The following is a 20,036-nucleotide window of genomic DNA, read 5'->3' on the forward strand; positions in this document are numbered from 1 at the left end:
TACCACCACCCCACCCCACCCCACCCTGACCCAAATAATCTTTTTGAAAAGAAGATGACTGAGACTGTGCTCCCTGTTAGAATAGCCCCTGATCTGACCCCAAGAGGGATCTTTTTCTCAATTTTTGGGGAAAACCTCAAAAAACTCAAACCAAACAAAACCCACATGCTAAACAACCCAGTGAGATTCCAGAGAGGGTTCCTAGACTAATAACTGGGCTGAAGTGGCCACTGAGGCACCCTTCAGTTGGGGGGCAGGTGAGTGAGGACTGTTTACTGAGTAGTGTCGAAGGTAATGTCCAGGATTCAGAGGCCAGAGTCAGGTCAAAAACACAAAGATCTTTTTTTGTGAGTTTTGTTTTGTTTTTCTTTTCTGTTGCCTTTTATTGTTAATTACACATAAGAATCATACAGGTTTATGGGGCCCAAGGTGCCATTTTGATACATATATACACAGTGGGGTGGCCTGCATTCCTGTCGCCTCAAACACACCACACTGGCCTTCCAGATCCTCTGGGAGCTGTCCCTCTGTTGACTCAGGCTTCCTGCTGTGCCGTCTCCTACAGAGCTTTGTCTGTTCAGCAACCTCTTTCTGTCCTGTCCCTCTTTCCTTCCTCCAGCCTCTGGCTGACATGTTTCTGTCCTCTACTACTACAAAGTCAACCTGTGCAGCCATCTTGGGAAAAGCCTATGGGCCTGTCAGGGGAAAAGGGATACAAGAGAACCCCACAGGCCAAGTCAGAGCCTGAGGGTGGGCCAGGGGTCAAGTGGGGGTTGAGGATAGTGAGATGTGGATCGGAGAAGGTGATGCATCTGGTTGGCTTGTGGAGTTCTGTTCTCTGAGTATCAGTCACAACCATTACCTCTGTGACCAAGCAGCTGTGAGCTCCCCCAGAGACCTTCAGGATGAAGCCTGTGGGGGTCCCCTCAAGAAAAGAGGGTGGAAGGGTCTGAGACTCCTTCCCCTTCCTTCCGCAATAACCGAACTCCAGCTGCTCTTGGTTTGGGGAGGCGCTGGTGTGAGGAGGGTAGATGGGTTAGTAAGGGGTCCCTCCACCTACACAGCCTCTGGAAACTGTCATTCATGCCAGGGTGGGACTTCTCAGTGACGTGGCTGCTTTAGGGTCACCTACAGTTCTGTAACACTGACCTACATCTCTCTAAGTAACCCCTGATCCACACTTCTGTGGGTCAATAACTCATTGGCTCATCAGACCGGGATTGCATGGGATTGTTCCTTGGTCTTTTGTCAGTGCCCTATCTGGGATGCGTAGGTGTGTGCTCCTGTCACCCCAGGACACATCACACAATAGGCTGCAGGCACACTCAATGGCAAGTGCCTCAGAGCCTCTACTTTTTGTTTTGTTTTGTTTTGTTTTTGTTTTTCGAGACAGGGTTTCTCTGTGTAGTTTTGGTGTCTGTCCTGGAACTCACACTGTAGCCCAGGCTGGCCTTGAACTCACAGAGATCCGCCTGGCTCTGCCTCCCGAGTGCTGGCATTAAAGGCATGCACCACCACCGCCCGGCTAAGAGCCTCTACTTTGAGCACCAAGTGATGTCCCCAGGGTATCCCCAAGTCCTAGATGCTGTGTTGTTTATCTTTAACTGTCAACCTGGCACAACCTAGAATCACGTAGGGAGAGAGCCTCTGTGAGGAATTACCTAGATCAGATTAGCGCATAGGCATGTCTATGAGGGATTGTCTTGATTGTGGATTGACACAGGAAGACCCAGCCCACTGTGGGCAACACCATTCCCTAGTCAGAAAGAGTTTAAGAGAGGGGAGAGCTGGCTGAGAGCAAGCAAGCAAGGATAGATCGATGCATTTGCTCATTCTTTCTTTCTTTCATTCTTGACTCTTGACTTTGGATATGATGTCACTAGCTGCTTCAATCCTGCCTTGATTTCCCTGAAATAATGGGCCGTGAGCTGCTGTTGTATGCCAAATAAACTGTTTCTTTCCCTGTGTTGCTTTTTGTCAGGGAATTTGTTACAGCAACAGAAACGAAGCTAGGAAAGACGCCATCTCAAGGGGACAAGGTGTCTAGGAACGGCCTTTTTCACCCACAGGAGATACTGTCTTTACCTGGAGACCCCATCTTTCCCGGCCAATGTTGCACAAGATGGGGCCCATGGCTAGGATCTGTGTCTAAACAGGTGAAATGGAAAGAAATGTTGCTTCATATCCCAGTTTAGATTAGGGACACAAGGTGACAGCAGTGAGCCCTTTGGTATAGAGGAGAGTGACCCTAACATGGTGAGCTGCAAGGCCTTTGGGGTCACCCACTACAGGCCAGCGGGGTACTCAGAGGGAAGGGCTGGCGGGGAGGCCGTAGGTGGGCTGCCTTCAGACCTCATCATTGGTGCACACAGATGGTGTCTCCCTGCCCTCTGGCTCAGGCTCATCCCGAAGTGCCCGCCCCAGCACAGCATCCAGGGACTCCTGCAGCCTGTGGCTCTTCTGGCTACCCACGAGGAAGTAGATGACTGGGTTGGCACTGCTGCTCAAACATGAAGAGAAGCGTGACAAGCAGATATACAGGAACATCACATCCTCTGGCAGTCCCACCCAGTAGAGTAAGAACCAATAGATGCCCAGGGGCAGAGAACAGGTGAGGAAGACGAAGACGGAAGCCAGGATGACCACGAACAGCCGACGGGGTCGCCGTCTCCGCAGCAGGGTGTTCTTCCGTACCTGGATGAGGAGTATGGCGCTGGACAGGATCATGACGGGCATGAAGATCCCCAGGATAAGACCGCTTAAGACCATGTCCACCTGAAAGCACTGGTTTTTATCGGGATGCCAGAACCGGATGCAGAAGAAAGAAGCCAGGAAGTTCATCAGCAGGGCCAGTGCCCAGAGTGCACCACATACCACCGATGACAGGTGCCGGGGCTGGTGGCACTTATACCAGATGGGGAAAAGCACAGAAAGGCAGCGCTGGGTGCTGATGGCCGTCAGCAGGCTCAGGCTGGCCGTATAGGCAAAGTACTTGATTCTCTTCATCCCCTCGTAGACTCTGCTGGAGGTGCTGAATGTGAACAGGGGCCTTGTTTCCAGGCTGAACAAGGATGCCATGCAGAGCAAGAAGAGGAGGTCGGCCACCGCCAGGTTGAGGACATAAATACAGAAGGGGGACCTCCGCACACGGAAGCTCAGCAGCCAAATCACCACGCTGTTGCCAGCCATCCCCAAAACACAGGTGACCATGGCAAGAAATGTCATTGAAAAATAGACCCAGGTCACAGAGGTCATGGTGGGGATGATGGTCAGACGTGGGGCCAGACTGCTGTTCTGAGTGGAGCTCATTCCTAAGGAAGGGAAGGGACCCGTGTTAAATTCTGGGTCGTCGGACCATTGGACCCATGGGAACACTGAAATTCTTTTTTAGGCATCCCCAGGCTCCCGCTATGGCTGAGTCTGCCATAGGACCAGACAGATGCCAACCTGTTAATTATACTCCTCCTCAAGTTCCACTCTCTCTCAGCCTGAGTTTCTTTCTCTTTTGTTGAGACAAGGTTTCGTGTAACCCGAGCTGGCCTCAAACTCCCCATGTAGCTGAGGATGAGCTTGAATTCCTGATCCTCCTGCCTCAGTTTCCCAAGTGCTGGGGTTCAAGCTGTATATCATCATACCCAGTGTGGTGTTATCATTTTTTTTTTAAAAAGTTATTTTCATTTTATGTATATGGTGTTTTGCCTGCATGTATGTGTATGTACCATACACATACAGTGCACTTGGAGGCCAGAAGGGCATAGGATTCCTTGGAACTGAAGTTATAGTTGTGAGCTATGTGGGTGCTGAGGACCAAACCCAGGTCCTCTGCAAGAATAGCAAGTGCTCTTAACCACTGCACCATCTCTCCAGCTGCCTCTTCTACCTCCCTTTCCTCATCCTCTTCCTTTTCCTAGTTTTATATGGCTTCTTGTACTTTTTTTTTTTTTTAAAGACGGGTATCGTGTAACCTAAGCTGGTTTAGGAGTCCTGATCCTCCTGCCTCTACCTATCTCCCCATTGCTGGGGAGGGCAGGCCATGTGTCTCCGCACTGACAGTGACCTGATTTTGTTCCAAGCACCTTTGTCTCCGCTTGCTTTACTCTTGTGGCTGCTTTTGTGTGTTGTTATTGTAGTTATAAAACAGGCTGGAGGTGTGACTGTTCCTCTGCCTCCAGAGCAGTTTGTGCCCTGGAAGATCAGCTTTCTCTGAAGGCTTGGCAGAAGGCAAAACCATCTGGTCATTTCTGTGTGTGGGACTGGACGTTCAGAGCTCCGAAACGAAGCTCCAAATCCAACTGTTAGTGTTTTAGGTCTATTCAGGTGTACATCTCTGCTTGAGTGTCGTTTGTTAATATAAAAATATTCTTGCCTTCTGGGTTCCCACTTGTCAGCATAAAATTTGCTATAGTGTTCTCGTATTTTCTCAAAACATTTTTAAGATTTATTTTTTTTATTTTTCTTATGTGTATGCATCTGAGTATGTGTAAGACAGGTCTGTGGGTGCTCACAGAGACCAGTTTGTCAGATCCCCTCAAACGGGAGTTACAATGGTTGTGAGCACCTGACATGGATGCTGGGAACTCTCAGGTCCTATGCAAGAGCAGGCAGCAGTCTTAACCACGGAGCCATCTCTCCAGCCCCTTCTACTAATTTTATTTTTGAGATCCGGTCTCATTATGTAGCCTTGGATGGTTTAGAATTTACTATGTCAATCAGACTGGCCTCAAACTCACAGGAATCTGCCTGTCTCTGCCTCCTGAGTGCTGGAATCAAAGGCTTGTGCCACCAACCCAGCACCTCATAATTTTTAAAACCACAATTTTCTGTCATTTTTTAAATTTGTTTGTTTTCTTTCTTACTTTGCCAGAGGTTTGTTTTTCAAGAACTCTTTATAAAACATTTTCTTTTAATTCAACTGTTTTCTTCTGCGGGGGAGGGCGTCGTATTCAAGGGTCAGAGATGACTTCCTGGGGATGGTTCTCTCCTTTTGGGGGCCTTTAGGCTAACTTTGGGGTTCCCCTAAAAACTTTGAACCTGAGGCTTGCTCTCTGTTCCCCAGCAGAGCTGAGAAACATCCTGACTCAGGCATGCTGCTGCTCTCCTCCTAGTGGAGGGTGACTTCACCTCTCAGGAGACACTCTGGCCAGGGGAAAGGGATATGGCTTGTGCTGTGAAAGTATCACCCTTTTCCCTGGGATATTTGGCCTTCTGACCTGGGAATGGTCTCTGCAGCCCTGTCCCTTGGCTCTGACAAGCTGATAACACTGAGCTTCCCTTCAGATACAAGTGCCATATCGTTCATGTATCTCCATTCCCCAGCTGTTGAGCTTAAAATAAATATTTCTGATTTTTTCCTGGCCTCTCTCTCTAGTTGTTATTGATACACACACACACACACACACACACACACACACACACACACACACTCACACACACACACACACACACTCACATACATACCACACACACTCACACACACCACACATACTACATACACACACACACCACACACACATACCACACACATACTCATACACACCACACACACACACACACACACACACACACACACACACACACACACACACACAATCTGCTGAGACTGTTCAGTGTTGCTTGCGTATAAGTGATATGGGGTCTGACCACTTATCAGATTATCCATTAGTGGGCTCCTCCCTTGGGGAGACTGCTCTTCTCTCTCTCAGCATCCCGTAGATGCCTGTAGTTCTTTGTCTGGAGGTGGGGCTCTGTGAGACTTCCCCTTCCACACTAGCATTTCCACTAGTGTCAGCCTTATTCATGTCTTTTTTTTTTTTTTTTTTTTTTGGTTTTTCGAGACAGGGTTTCTTTGTGTTGTTTTGGTGCCTGTCCTGGAACTCACTCTGTAGACCAGGCTGGCCTCAAACTCACAGAGATCCACTGCCTCTGCCTCCTGAGTGCTGGGATTAAGGGTGTGCACCACCACTGCCTGGCTATTTATGTCTTTTTTATGCAGCCATATTGTTTAGGTATCATGGTTGAAGCTTCCTTGAAAATATTTCTGATTTTATTTTCCTGGGCCATAATGAACAAATAAATAAATAAATGTTGAAAGCATTTTCTTGGGCTGGGAACATGATTAGTTGGCAGAGCAATTGCCAGCGTGCAGGAAGCACTGGATCCATACTGGATGTGGTAGCACATGCCTGTAATCCTAAAACTTGCAAGGCTGAGGCAGAGGGATCACTAGTTTGAGACTAGCATGGGCTTCTTATAGAGTTCCAGGCCTTGGGCTGGAGACATGGCTCAGCCATTAAAGGCTAGGCTCACAACCAAAGATAGAGTTCCAGGCCTGGGTTACAGAGCCCAGATCTCAAAGAACAAAATATCAAAGAGAAGGAAAGAAAAGAGAAGAGAAAAAAAAGGAAGAAAGAAAAAAATGAAAAGAAAGAAAAGAGGCTGGACATGTAGCTGGGCAGGTAATGTGCTCAAAGCTGTGGGTTCCACGCCAGACTTACAAGTGCTGGGTGTGGTGGTTCCCAGCTGCCGTCCTAGCACTTAGAAGGTTGGATTGGAAGGAACAGAAGTTCAAGGTCATCCTCTGCTACATTGGAAGTTTGAGTCCAGCCTGGGCTATATGAGACCTTATCTCAAAACAAACAATGGTATTTTCTCTGTTCACAGCCAAAAATGAATGGTAGGAAAATTAGACTGAGTTTAGAGTTCGTTTTGACATTGTGATCTTCTCTCTTTCTCTCTCTCTGTGGGGGTGGGGTGGGGTGGGGTGGAGGTGGGGCCGAGAGCATGCTAAGCTAGCTCTGCCTTGAACTGTCTTTGTCAGCTGAACCTTAGAAGGCAGGACTGTCTGCCAGCCTTAGCAACCCATTCTCTAATAATCATGTGAATCTTTGTTCCCAGGGTCCTGTTGTCCATTTCTTATTGCTCTTGAGATGTCTCTAGAATGTAGACAGATAACCGCCCTGCAGCCTTAGTTTAGAAGATGCTGTAGATGACCTACGCAGAGGGCAGAACACAGTGTGTTGAAATATGCTCTCTCCCTTCTACCATGTGAATTCAGTTGTCAGGCTGAGTTTCATGACTTCCAGCTCTGTCTCTTCCTTAACCAGGTGCCTTGCTCTTCTTGCCCTCAGCCTTGGTCTGCTGTTACCTCTGGTCTCACTTTACACGCTCATGAGCCAGTTTTCAAAGCCCGACTAGAGAGGCTGAGACACCTGCTTGAGTCCCCAAGCTGCCCCTGAAGAGCCAGGCTCTCATTGGATTCTAGTAGGTCTTGAACTGCTATACCCTTCTGCCTCCACCCAGACTGTAAAAAGAAATAAGCCTTCAGGTGGATCTCTGAGTTCGAGGCCAACCTCATCTACAGAACGAGTTCCAGGACAGTCAGGGCTACACAAAGAATCCCTGTCTTGAAAAACAAAAAGAAGAAGGAAAAGGAGAAGAAGGAGGAGGAAGAGGAGGAGGAGGAGGAGGAGGAGGAGGAGGAGGAGGAGGAGGAGGAGAAGAAGAGGAGGAGGAGGAGGAGGAGGAGGAGGAGGAGGAGGAGGAGGAGGAGAAACAAAACAAGCTCTCACCTGCTCCCGGATGTGTCAATCTGTCTGTCTGCAAAGGGTGCTGATCCCTCTTGGCTCTGCTCCCTGGAGGTGTCTACAGCTCTCCTGGGCCTGGGGTTTCAGCTGCTTCTGCACTTTCCAGGCTCAGTGTCTCTTCCACTAAACAAGGCTGCTCCTGTCTGTCTCCTCTGCTTCCTGCCTCGTAAAAGCCTTGATTTGGGAGACCTCTCCGCAAGAACCTTGGCTCCCTTTGAGAAGTGTGAGAAGGAGCCCCAGATATAAATGCAGGAAGGATGCCTGCCCACTCTCTGGAGACCTGGACCCACAGGAGCCTAGCTGAAGGCTAATTGGCCTCCCAGGCATGGCCCTCCCCTGATCCACCCAGGTCCCCCTTGAGGCTGGGGGCTTTTGAGGATTAGGGAAAGGACCACCTCTTCCGACATCATCCTGGCAGCCCTTCCCTTCCCAATGCCTCAGAGCATTAGCAGTCCCATCATGAGTCTGGGAGTTGGGGTGGGGCCTCAAAGAGTGGGGTTCTGTGGGCTGGGAAAGGCCATTAGGAGCACCAATATGGTGGGATGCTCAGCTAATGTACTTACCCAGCTAAGCTTGCTGAAGGTGGGGAGACACTCGATGGGGAGTCTGCCATCTTATTCTGGCACTTGTGAGTTGAGTGACTATGGGTTCAGGCAATCTCACTGAGCCTCAGAGTCTTCACCAGAGGTTGAGTATTCCTCCCTGACCCTCTAAATCCCAGTGAGAAGTGAAGACCACACACATGCTCTTGGCCCTGGATGGCGACCCTTCCTCACATTTCTGCTGGGCCTCAGAAGGCTGAAGTCACCTGGGTCCAGAAGTTCTTGGGACACTTGCACCTAGCCACACCTGAACTTTTTAGTAGTATAAGCCTATGCAGATGTATGTGTGTGCATGAATATGTATGTATGTATGTGTATATATAAGTGTGTGGGGTTTTTTTTGTGTGTGTGCATGAATTTGTATGTATGTGTATATATAAGTGTGTATGTATGTAGGGCTGATTAGATGGCTCGGTAGTTAATCGTGCTTGCTGGTCAGGTGTGGTGGTGCATGCCTTTAATCCCAGCACTCATGAGGCAGAAGTTGGCAGCTCTCAAGGCCAACCTGGTTTACAGTGTCGAAAAACAAAACAAAACAAAGCAAAAAGAGTGCTTGCTGACCTTGTGGAGGATCAGAGCTCAGTGCCCAGAATCCATACCAAGTGTCTCACATTAATGGCAACACCAGATCCAGAGGGTCTGATGCCTTTTTTCTGATCTCTGAAGGAAGCTGCACACAAACAGTTTGTGCACACACACACACACACACACAATAAATCTTCAAGATGAAATGTAACACAAACTGAAAAGCCACCCTTCTCCACCTTCCCACACCAGCATTACAGGCACACAACCCGGTGCCTGGCTTTTTTTTTTTTTTTTAAAGATTTATTTATTATATATAGAGTGTTCTGCTTGCATGTATGCCTGCATGCCAGAAGAGGGCACCAGATCTCATTATAGATGGTTGTGAGCCATCATGTGGTTGCTGGGAATTGAACTCTGGACCTCCGGAAGAGCAGCCTGTGCTCTTAACCTCTGAGCCATCTCTCCAGCCCTTTTTTATTTTATTTTATTTTATTTTATTTTATTTTATTTTATTTTTTTATTTTTTATTTTTTGGTGCCTGGCTTTTTACGTGGGAGCACATGGGTGCTGGGGATCCGAACTCAGGTCCTCACACTTGCTCAGCAGGAACATTACTGACTGAGCCATCTCCCCAGCCTGGGGTTTCATATTTTATGCCAGGACTCTTTTATTTAGTTATTTATATTATTTTTAACTGTGTGTATGTGCGTCTACCTGCATGTGGGTGTGTGCACGTGAGGTGGCCACAGAGATCAGGAGTATCAGATCCCCCCCCCCCCCCGACTCCCAGGGGCTGGCTGGGACCTAGCTCATGTGAGTGTTGGGAGTTAAACTCAGTCCCTTGGAAGAACAGTCATGCTCATAACCACTGAGCCATCCCTCCCACACATCCCTCCTGTGCCAGAATTCTTAAATTAAACCCCCTTTTTTTCTGTATCAGCACATTTTTGGTTCAGAATCTTTAACCAATGGCCTGGAGAGATGGTCCAGTGGTTAGGAGCACTTGCTGCTCTGGGAGAGAACCCAAGTTGGGTTCCTAGCACCCACGTCTGGCAGCTCACAACCAGACTGTAGCTCTGTAACTCTAGCTCTGGGGGAATCAAGGTTTTTAGGGCACCTGCACTCACATCCACAGCCCCTCCCCCATATACACATAAAAAGTAAAATAAACCTTTAAAAAAAACAAGAAAAAAAAACTTGAGCCAGTTTAATGCCTCTTTCCCAGGGCTCCTCTAATGGGGAGGAGGAGAGGCCGTTTCTAGAGCAAACAGGGGAAAAAAACAAAAAAACAGGGACCTAGAGAATGTTACTTGAAGCTCCTGGTCCTGGTTCAGCAGTCTTGAAAGCCCAGGGTCCCTTCTGGAATTTTCTGGATAGGGGTCACTAAATTTCTTTACACACATCCTGTGCACTGCCAAGATGGATTAATGATGTTTCTGTCCTGAGATAGAGAGAGGCCTGCTGACGGGGCTGCTGGACAATCGCATAAGACAGGTATGGGCGGGCGCCTCGGGCGGGGCAGGCCAGGCACTGGATGTCTGTTCAGAGGCTCGGGGATATGTGGATGGATTTGATCGGATATTCATTAAAGCTCCAGTTTAATTAATTCCAAAGGCTTTAAGAAATCATGTGCCCAGGTAGGTGAGTCTCTCTTGAACTGCCAGGAAACTCCGAGCTGGCAGCTGACTCATCCAAGCAGAGTTTTCTGTGAGCTTTGGTTTGGTAAGCTGCTCCTGGCTCCTTCTGAGTTCTCCAACTCTCAGCTCCCTGCTGGTTCACAACAGAATGTTTTTGCACTCTGTGGTTCGACGCCAGAAGTTTGCCAGAGCGTTTTCCTAGCTTTGTGTCTGTATCACCAGTCTGTCTGAAGGCCCCTTTCCCAGGCTTACATCTCTCTTCCTTCCCACGAGAGGAACCCATCTCAGAAACAGGTGGATGGCTGGCAGGGTGGCTCAGTGTGTAGAGGCACCTGCTGTCAAACATGATGACTCCCGAGTTTGATCCCTGCGACAACCAGGGTAGACAGAGAGCCGACTCCCACCAACAGTCCTTTGACCTACACATGTGCACCCACTCACCCACAAAGTGAATAAGTAGATGTAAAAATTTAAAAATAAGGTGGAGAGTGGTAAGGGAAGACACTTAACGTTGACCTCTGGCCTCTATACAGATGTGCATGTACACAGAGAGAGAAGGGGGGAAGAAGAAGAAGAAGAAGAAGAAGAAGAAGAAGAAGAAGAAGAAGAAGAAGAAGAGGAGGAGGAGGAGGAGGAGGAGGAGGAGGAGGAGGAGGAGGAGGAGGAAGAGGAGGAGGAGGAGGAAGAGGAAGAGGAAGAAGGAGAAGGAGAAGGAGAAAGAGGAGAAGGAGAGGAAGAAGGAGAAGGAAAAGGAGGAGGGAGGGAGGGAGGGAGGGAAGGAGGGAGGGAGGGAGGGAGCTTTTAGAGAATGAAGCCAAGTTATCTGAGAGCCCCCCCCCCCCAGGCATGTGGCAAAGCCATATCAAGGCTGCAGAAGCACCTGAATCCCTTGGTGATGTGGGAGATAAGGAGAGGACTGTGGTAGCTCACAGCCATTTGCCTTCTACCAAACACCTGTTCTTAGACCAAGCCAGCCAGACCCAACTGGGTTCACCTGGGACCGTGATGGCCAAGTCTACTCCTGGCATCTCCCGGAATCTGACTCCTAACACGTTGCTGATGAGAGACATCAAGACCAGAGGTCACTGTGAAGAGACTCACAGTGACTGTTTTGTGAGCTCTGACTTTCTGCAACTGGTGTGAGCAACCTTGTAGAGACACGCAGAAACCTACGTGAAAAGATCAGCTGGGAGCCTGTAAGCACAGTCTGTCCCTAACAATCAGCCATTGCCCTGATCACTAGCACTTGGGATTAGCTGTGTGTGCATGTGTGTACATGTGTGTGCATGTATGTGCATGTGTGTGGAGGACAGAGGTCAACATGTGGTGCCTTGCGGTTTCACTCTCCACCTTCCTTTTCTGAGATCTCTCACTGAACCTGGAGCTTGCCAATTTATCTAGATTGACCTGCCATGGAGCAGGATCCTCCTGCCTCTGCCACCCCAGGCCTGGGATCCCAGGCACACCTCGCTATGCCTGGCTTCTGACACGGGTGCTGGAGACCTGGATTTATAGCAAGAACTTTGCCAACTGAGCTGCTGTGTGTTAACATATGCCCACTTCTCCTTCCCTGTCTTGTGCTCAGATGCATGCCACCACTCCTGAAGTCTGGGCACCGGTGGCCTACGGTCCTGTGGATGCCAGGTGGCAGATCTACTTTCCTGAGGCTCACTCTTGATCTTCCCCTTGCTCTGTCTGACAGCGGGGGCCCTCTTCTTGTCTGTCTTCGCAGCGTTGCTGGGTGGCAGGAAGTATAAGAGGCACTGAGTGCTGTCTGCCCTGTATCCTCCACTCCACCCGTCTCCGGGTCACGTGCTGGTGAGAAGTCCAGCTTAGTAACAGCCTCGCGCTCAGGCAGCACCTTAATTGGAGCTGTTCCGTGGTGGAGAATGGCTTCGCTCTTGGCTTTCAAGGAGAAAAGTCTGCAGTGTTTGGGGAGTCCTGCCTTTGTGAACCACCCAGAAAGAAGGTGGCTTGGGAGAACTGCAGGAGACCCGTCGTGCACCTGCGGCCACCACTGCCCAGCCCCTCTGCAGCTCACTTTAATAATTGAACAGCGAAGGAGGGTGGAGAAAAGGGTGGGCCTCCGCGGTTTCCAGCCACTTAGTCCTCTTGCTTCTTCTCCATTAGCACAGAGAAGGGGTCTGGGGAAGAGCAGAGGAGCACCTGGGCTAAGGGATCATGGGGTAGCAGAGAAAAGGCTCCTCTTCCACAAGACTTTGATGCTCTGCAGAGAATCACCCCACCCTCCACTTCAGCATCCCCAGGGTGGGTGCTGTCTGTACACAGGCCATAAGTTATGAATCTCAAGTTGGACCCAGGTGGGGAGGCCCCTTGTGGGGGCACAGCTCACTCCCAGGGGTTTCAGGTGTGAGGACTGGGGTGGAGGCTCTTAAGGAAAGACTTCACAGGAGTGGGGATTGACTGAGCTCTGGGGAGCCAGAGACTCTAGGTGGCCCCTCAGCCAGGCACCCCCAGGACTCGGAGAAGTTTCTCCCCACATGGCACTGAGATCATTAGTATTTTTCCTGAGCTGTGGTACTTGCCCATTCTCAGTGCTCTGTCGCAAGGGTGGAGGCCACAGACTCCCACCCCTTGTCTCTAGGATTCTCTGAGCAGGAATGGGGAGGGGCAGAGAGCAGTAGACAGCCTCATCCAGGCACAGGTGAGGGGCAGGTGGCCTTGCATACCTGAAGCTCCCGGCGTCACCTGCTCTGTCCCACCATGAAAGCTCTCCTTGTTTAGAGGAGAATAGGTAGCTTGTGGCCTAGAGAGAATAGATCAGTGTGGCTGGGATGATGGACCATCAGGGACATGACCTTGGGGAGTTAGCTGCTACCCTCAAGAGTTAGTGCTACAGTCCCTGCCCTGGGATTGTGTAGCCTAGACTAAAACTCAGTGGACTCAGGGTGTGTGGCTAGCATGTCTAGCACTGGGTGGGCATGCTGCTCACTCCTTCCCTGCCCGCCTGCCCTCCTTGGCTCCCTGTGAAGGAATGCAGCTCCATTGGTGACACATCCTTACAGACCACAGAAGCCTAGGTGTAGACGGAGTCAGGAAGAGCAGAAGGCAACCCAGAGGTGTGGCCAGACAATCGGGAGGTCCCAGAGCAAGAGCAAAGGCCACCCACCCTGGACTCCAGCTGCCCTTGGCTGGCCTCACTGTGGGACATGGAGATACAGAGAAGACACTGGGCAATGAACCTGCTTCCTTGTTGCAAGATTTTAAAATGTGTATTGATATATACTTTATTATCTGTTATAAAACTTCCTTTGGCTACACAGGCCACTGTGCTGGATGACGAATGACACCATGGTGGCAGCTCCCAGGGGGCCAGGATGGAACCAGATCCACTTTGAAATGGGCACTGGAGTTTGGGGACTTAGTAGGGAGCTGCCACAATGGACCACAGTGGCCTGAAAGACACCAAGTGTGTGTTCAGCTGCCCAGAGCTGGCTGGGGGTGTCAGAAAAGCAGTCAGCTACCCAGAGTGGCAAAAGGTCCTTCCTGTCTCACACGGCTTGCCAGGGCCAAGTCCTACCCCATTAAAGTCACCAGATGACTCATCAAAGGGACAGGGACTTGTCTGCAGGCTACAAGGCAGGTGGACAGGACCCTCTTCCAGATAGCACCATTCTCTCGGGTTAATTCAGACGCTGTCTTGGGAGGCTGGACGACTCCTTGCAGGTAGAGCTGAGGCTGCTGTCCCCGTAGGGGTGACAGTGACTGAGTCACGTTTGAGGAGGGATGACTGAAGGGGCAGATGGCCTCCTGCTCACCTCCACTGAGGAACTTCTGTTGAGGAGGGACCCCACCACACTGGTAAGAGCAACTTTGGTACAATGAGTCACAGAAGCAGAATGGCTGGGGAGCAGAGGCCGCAGGGTCTGTCCACAGGTGGCTGCTCAGTCTCTTGGCCACGCCTGGCAAGAGGCAGATGCCTTGTGCTAGAAGCAGCTCTTCTCCCCGGTGGCACAGGGGCAGGTGCCCTGCTTCTTCTGCTCTTGGGCAGAGTGTCTCTGGAAGCTACTGGCCGCTCTCTGCTGCAGCCTTGCCCCAGACCCTGGCCTCTCATGATGCATTGCCAGAGGGGCACTGCATCTCCATAGTGACTGTGTTAGGTGTGCTGCTGGCCGTATCCCCTGGCTCGGCACCATCCCGTAGAGCCCGCTGGAAGACTACCCTGAGAGGTTCCCACAGGCGCTGGGACTTGTCCCTCCCAGCCAGGAAGTAGACGATGGGCTTGGCGCTGCTATTGATGCAGATACACAAGTCAGTGACGTACTCAGGGAAGGGGGCCGGGATCTGGAAGACCCAGAAGAGGAACCAATCGATTCCCAAGTAGATGGAGGACACAAGGAAGACAGAGACAATAGCCAGGACCACATGGTTGAGCTTGGCAGAGCGCTGGCGGCGCCGTGCCCGGCACTCCACATGCAGGATGAGTGCCAGGCAGGGGAGTACCATGAGTGGGCAAAAGAGAAAGAATAGCAAGATGCCCAAGGAGATGTCCATGTTGCGGCAGGCTGTCCCTGAGGCCTCTCGGCCCAGGAACATGCAGAAGTAGTTGTGGATGCTGGTAACCAGGAAGGACAGCAGCCAGAGCAGGGCACAGACTCCAGCAGACAGGCGCTTGGGCCTCTGACGCCAGTACCAGGTGGGAAAGATGACAGACACGCAGCGTTCGGTGCTAATGGCCGGCAGGAGGCTCACACCTGCGAAGAACGTGCAGAGCCCCACGATCCGGGACACCCTGCGCACATAGTCAGGGAAGGACCCCAGGAAGGCCCCCGTGTTCAGGAGGGCAATCACAGCCTTGCTGAAGAGGTAGACCCCATCAGCGCTGGCCAGGTGCAGGAAGTAGATGGAGAAGGGCGTCCTCTTGATGGAGAAGCCGAAAAACCAGAGGACCAGGCCGTTACCCACCAGGCCACACAGGCAAAGCAGCAGAAAGATGTAGTTTGTGATGGCAGGCGGAGGGGGCGTGGCTATCTGCTCGATGGTCAGGAAGCCTCTGCTGTAGAGCTCCGGAGCCTCGCTCATACCAGGACACATCTGTGTAGGTGCAGAGGGGACACATCTGTAAGGCTGTCTGCCCTTCCCTGGCCCTCGGCAGGCCTGTTCCTGTACCTGCTTCCATCAGCTACCCAGGAGGCAGCATCTGGCAGATCTCTGCCTGTGGAATGACTAACCCGCAGAGGCCAGAGCAGAAAGAGCCCGGATACCTGCTGATGCTAACACTGGTTCTCAGACTCTAGAGCCTGCAGGACGGCATCACCACAGGATGACCAGAGAGCAGCTCTGGCCTGCCCACAGGTCCACTGGGTTCAAATGTCCAAGACAACAGAAAGCAGAGGGATGGGGAGATGGCTCAGTGCATAAAGTGACCAGAGTTCAGATCCCCAGTCTCCCTGTAAATGCAGGTGGGCTCAGTGGCCTTCCTGTAACTTGAAAGGGGGTTTCCCAGAGCAAGCTGGTGAGATTGCTTACCTCAGCCGGCTCTGGTTTTAATTGAGAGACCTAGACTCAGTGAATAAAGTGTGTCAACCTTAGGCCTCCTCATGCACCAATACACGTGTGCCCATCACATTTGAGCACACATTCACACAGACTCACACACATTCTCTCATGCACAACACTCCCCCCACACACCAAATACACTCAGACACCACTCTTAGACACTCACACACACCACACATACACACACTGACATACCCACAGATCCACACATCTGTTCCCATAAGATTCATGCCACATACACCCATACACACACACCACATACTCACTCACACACCACACACACCACACACACTCATTCTACACACACACACACCACACTCATACAACACTCACACACATACACACACTCACACATATACCACACACACCACACACACATATACACACGACACATACCACACATTCATACACATCACACACTCATACACACACCACACATTCATACACACCAGACACTCACACACACTCATATACACACCACACACTTACACACACCACACTCATACACACACCACACACACACCACACACTCACACACATCACATACACATACACACATACACACACACACACACACTCATACACTCACACATACTCACACACACCCCACACACACAATTTTAAAAAAAGGACTGGAGATAAAGCTTGGTAGCAATGCTTGCCCAGCATGTGGGAGCCTGGGGTTCAATCCCCAGTACTAAATAATGAATCATGGAGGGGATGGTAGATGTGTACACAGTCTGTTCTTGTAATTTTCTAGCAAATTGTTCATATAAGGTTTCAACTTTAAAACATGAAAATACTTATTCCTAAAGAAATAAAATTACTGGTAAGGAGTAGGGGTGGGGAAAAACAAAAGACCTTGGCCACAGCTGGAGTAGGACTATCCCACAGCTGGACCAGAGGACACGGGCTGAGAGTCAGCTGCCCTCTGCTGGACCAGGGCTGCCTTTGGGGGTCCCAGGGGTATCCAGGAGGGGAGAGGCTTCAGGGAGGGGCTCAGCATTTTACAACTGGGCAGGGTAGAGCAGCTCAGCCCAGCTGAATACCAGTCCTGGCGCCGAGGGCTGAGCTGGTACATAAATGCATGAGGCTGGGTCAGGTCTCAGAAACTGGGAGCAGAGACACCATTGCAAAACCAAGGACACGCCTTCCTAGCAAAGTAAGTGGCCTCTCTACTCTAGCCAGAGGGTATGGAGGACCTGTGGGTGGAGCGATAGTACCTCCCTTCAATCCCAGAGAAGCCATATCTGTACATGGCAACATGAAAGAGTTGGATATTTCTGGGTTCACATGTTAAAACAAGTGTGTGAGCCAATAATGTGAGCCAGTGACATACTATTGTGTTCTCAAGGTTGTCTTGATCCCTCCTTTTTAGTGGCAAAGGTTGCCCTATGCACATTGCTACCCTTCCCTCCTCCCTGCAGACATCACTAATCTATCCCAGGACTCTCTCCTTAAGTCTGATAATTGTTTTCATTCAGGGAAGTAGGAAGGTTCTAGGGGCAAGATCTTTCCTGCCACCTTTCAAATGGCCTCGGCAGAAAGCTGGGCCCTGAGAAAATGCTTTGTGTGGACATTCTCTAATGCAGAGAACTAACCTCTGGCCTGGCTGTGTCAAGAGAAGTTTACAAACAGGAACTAATGGTGCTGGCTAAACTCAGGGAGACACTGTATTGTCAGGACAAGTTCTTTGTGGGGTTCTGCTTTCGACCTGTCCACCTCTAAGAATTTATTGGCTAACATCTCCTGTCCACCCCTAAACCTGCTTAGCTTTCTCTCTGCTCCCCTTCCTTGCAGTTGACCTGTTGTTGCTCCACGCCTCTGAGGGCCGACTCAGTGATGGAGAATCTCAGCTCAGATGCAGAACCCTGTCCCATGAGGACCAGCTCAGCACTGGGCGCTGGCCTTCTGGGCTGGGCAGAGCCCTCTGGGTATCACCCAGCTGGAAAAAGTCTACAGTCCCCCACTGGGTGTTGGGGGGGCACTGGTGAGTCACTGGGCGGGAGCTACTATTTACAGCCCCACACTACCTTGTGAAACACCACTCTGCAGCCTGCTCCCTCCCAGGGCCTTATCTCCCTCTTCTCTAGGGACTTTGAGATGCCCCCTAGCATGCCCAGTCACTGCCTCCCAGGCTGCCGTCATTCCACAGTGCTTCCCTATGGGAAAGAAGGAAAGGACCAAGGACATGGCAGGGGTAGGGGGTGGGAGGGTGGGAGATGAGGAGGGGGGTTGGAGTCAGTTATCTTGACATAAGCCTTGATTTTCTCAAGTCTAGGGGAGGCTGGGATAAGGAAATAAACCAGAGGGGTTCCCAGCTTAAGAAGGGAAGTCCACACTTTTCCAGGGAGAAGCAAGGTCCAGCCCAGGCCATTATCCAAGCTTTAGGTGGGGCTAGTGCCAGCTGCAGATTTACATTCATGGCTCATGCTCCCAGACTTGGGACAGCACTTGCCTTGGGTGGCCCAGAATGGTACACACAACAGATATGGGGCCACCATGGAACCAGCAGAGGCTCTCTCTGCAACAATAACAATCGTCCCATCTCTGCAGGGAAAGGGAGACGGTGTGAAACCTTTCAAAGCTGATAAACCATGACCCAAGGACAGCATGGAAAGGGACTTCCAGGATGCCCAGTGCCTGTGTTTGCCTCACTGATGATGACACTGACCTCAGAGGAACCAGTTAACCAGGGCCAGGCCCGTGCTTGCTGACCACTAGAACCCAGGGCTGGAGGGCGGGCCTGGAAAGTGGGCTGTGTCGTCCCTCCCAACTATATATACCCTCCACAGACCAAGGACCTCCTGTCTGTGGCACTTGCCTTGTTCTGGTTGGTAGCGTGAGCCTCCCATGAGCAGTTTCCGGCCATCTTCAAGACTTCGGAGTCCAGGCTCCTGTTGGGAGCTCACAAACCTACGTCCCTGCCTGGCAAGAGCCTAGAGAGAGGGTAGAGTAAAGTCAACACCCGTCCCCTCAAGAGCCTTTCTACCTCCCAGCCCACCAGTCCTAGCCCTTAGGCCTTCAGGCCTGTGGTTCTCACCTCCGAGGAAGGGCTACCCTGGCTCCCTCTGAGGTGGGGCCTCGATGCCTGTCCTGCCCGTCCTGCCCCTCCTGCCTGTGGGCTCACGTTCACACCCTTCCTGGCTCCTGGAGCACCACTGCCACTCCCTGGGGAAGATGCTCTCTCCTTTCTCTTCTCATTGGACTGCAAGGTGTCTGGGCCAGAATGTTTCTAGTAACTTCGATGATGGGTTTCCTTGCATGCACGCCTGGAGCACCTCCTTTGTGTTCTGCTAAGAGGCCTTGCAATCAGTCCTAGAAATGGGTGATAGGGGGCAGATTCTCTCTGGGAGAGGGGCTTCCTGGAGGAGGAGGCTTTTGTCTGGGTCTTGCTTTATCATGGTCCTCACCCTAACTCTGGGATGGGTGTCCATTCCTCCTTTTTTGTGAAAGACAGGGTCTCACACAACCCAGGCTGGCCTTGAAGATGACCTTGAATTTCTGATCCTCTTGCCTCCATCTCTTGAGTGCTGGGATTACAGGCTGAACCACCATAGCTGGTTTATGTGGTGCTGCGACTCCAACCCGGGGCTTTGTGCATGCTAGGCAAGTGTCTACCAATGGAGTCACATCCCTAGCCCTTCATTCCTTTTTGATGGTGCGCTTGGTCCCAGAGACACACTCCCAACCAGGGGCACATAACGAAACTTTGAAGATCTGTGTACTTCCAAGACTCGGTGGATGTCCCCTGCAAGGTTCACTTGGAGGAAGCAAACCAAGAGGTTGCTGTGGTGGCCCTGGGTTTCAGACTGGATGTAGAGAAGCAAGGCTCAGCCTCATTCGGCCAATCTGGAGGCCTGGGGGTGTGTTGGGTGACAAGCGAGGGCGGGGGACCCTGCTTGAGACTGGTCCACCCTAGCTGGCAACACTCTGGGTCTCCTGGAATTACGCCCCATCCCCAGCCTGCACTCTGCCCTACAGGCAAGCACCTACTCCTCCCACAGAGCAGGTGGGACGTCTGAGGCTGTGACTCAGGACACAGCCCGGCTACAGGCTGCCAGACCCTCCTCTCCCAGAGCCGGGATGTGGGTAGCGCACTGCTCCACTCCTCATAAATTCCTTCCTCGAGCAGGGCGGATCCCCAGCCGCCACGAGCATGGCCA

The 20,036-nt window shown here is 51.2% G+C and overlaps 2 protein-coding genes across 2 annotated transcripts; both read right to left on the reverse strand.

Moving 5' to 3' along the window:
- Positions 1-2,346: 2,346 nt before the first annotated feature.
- On the reverse strand, positions 2,347-3,309 carry Mrgprd (MAS related GPR family member D). Its single transcript, XM_059249460.1, has one exon. The coding sequence runs from the start codon at positions 3,307-3,309 to the stop codon at positions 2,347-2,349; it is 963 nt and encodes a 320-aa protein (XP_059105443.1).
- Positions 3,310-13,572: 10,263 nt separating this feature from the next.
- Positions 13,573-15,437, reverse strand: Mrgprf (MAS related GPR family member F). The gene has a single exon (XM_059263900.1). The coding sequence runs from the start codon at positions 15,403-15,405 to the stop codon at positions 14,422-14,424; it is 984 nt and encodes a 327-aa protein (XP_059119883.1). The 5' UTR covers positions 15,406-15,437; the 3' UTR covers positions 13,573-14,421.
- Positions 15,438-20,036: the final 4,599 nt, after the last annotated feature.

This window comes from Peromyscus eremicus, chromosome 1, assembly GCF_949786415.1.
Source record: "Peromyscus eremicus chromosome 1, PerEre_H2_v1, whole genome shotgun sequence".
NCBI classification, from domain to species: domain Eukaryota; kingdom Metazoa; phylum Chordata; class Mammalia; order Rodentia; family Cricetidae; genus Peromyscus; species Peromyscus eremicus.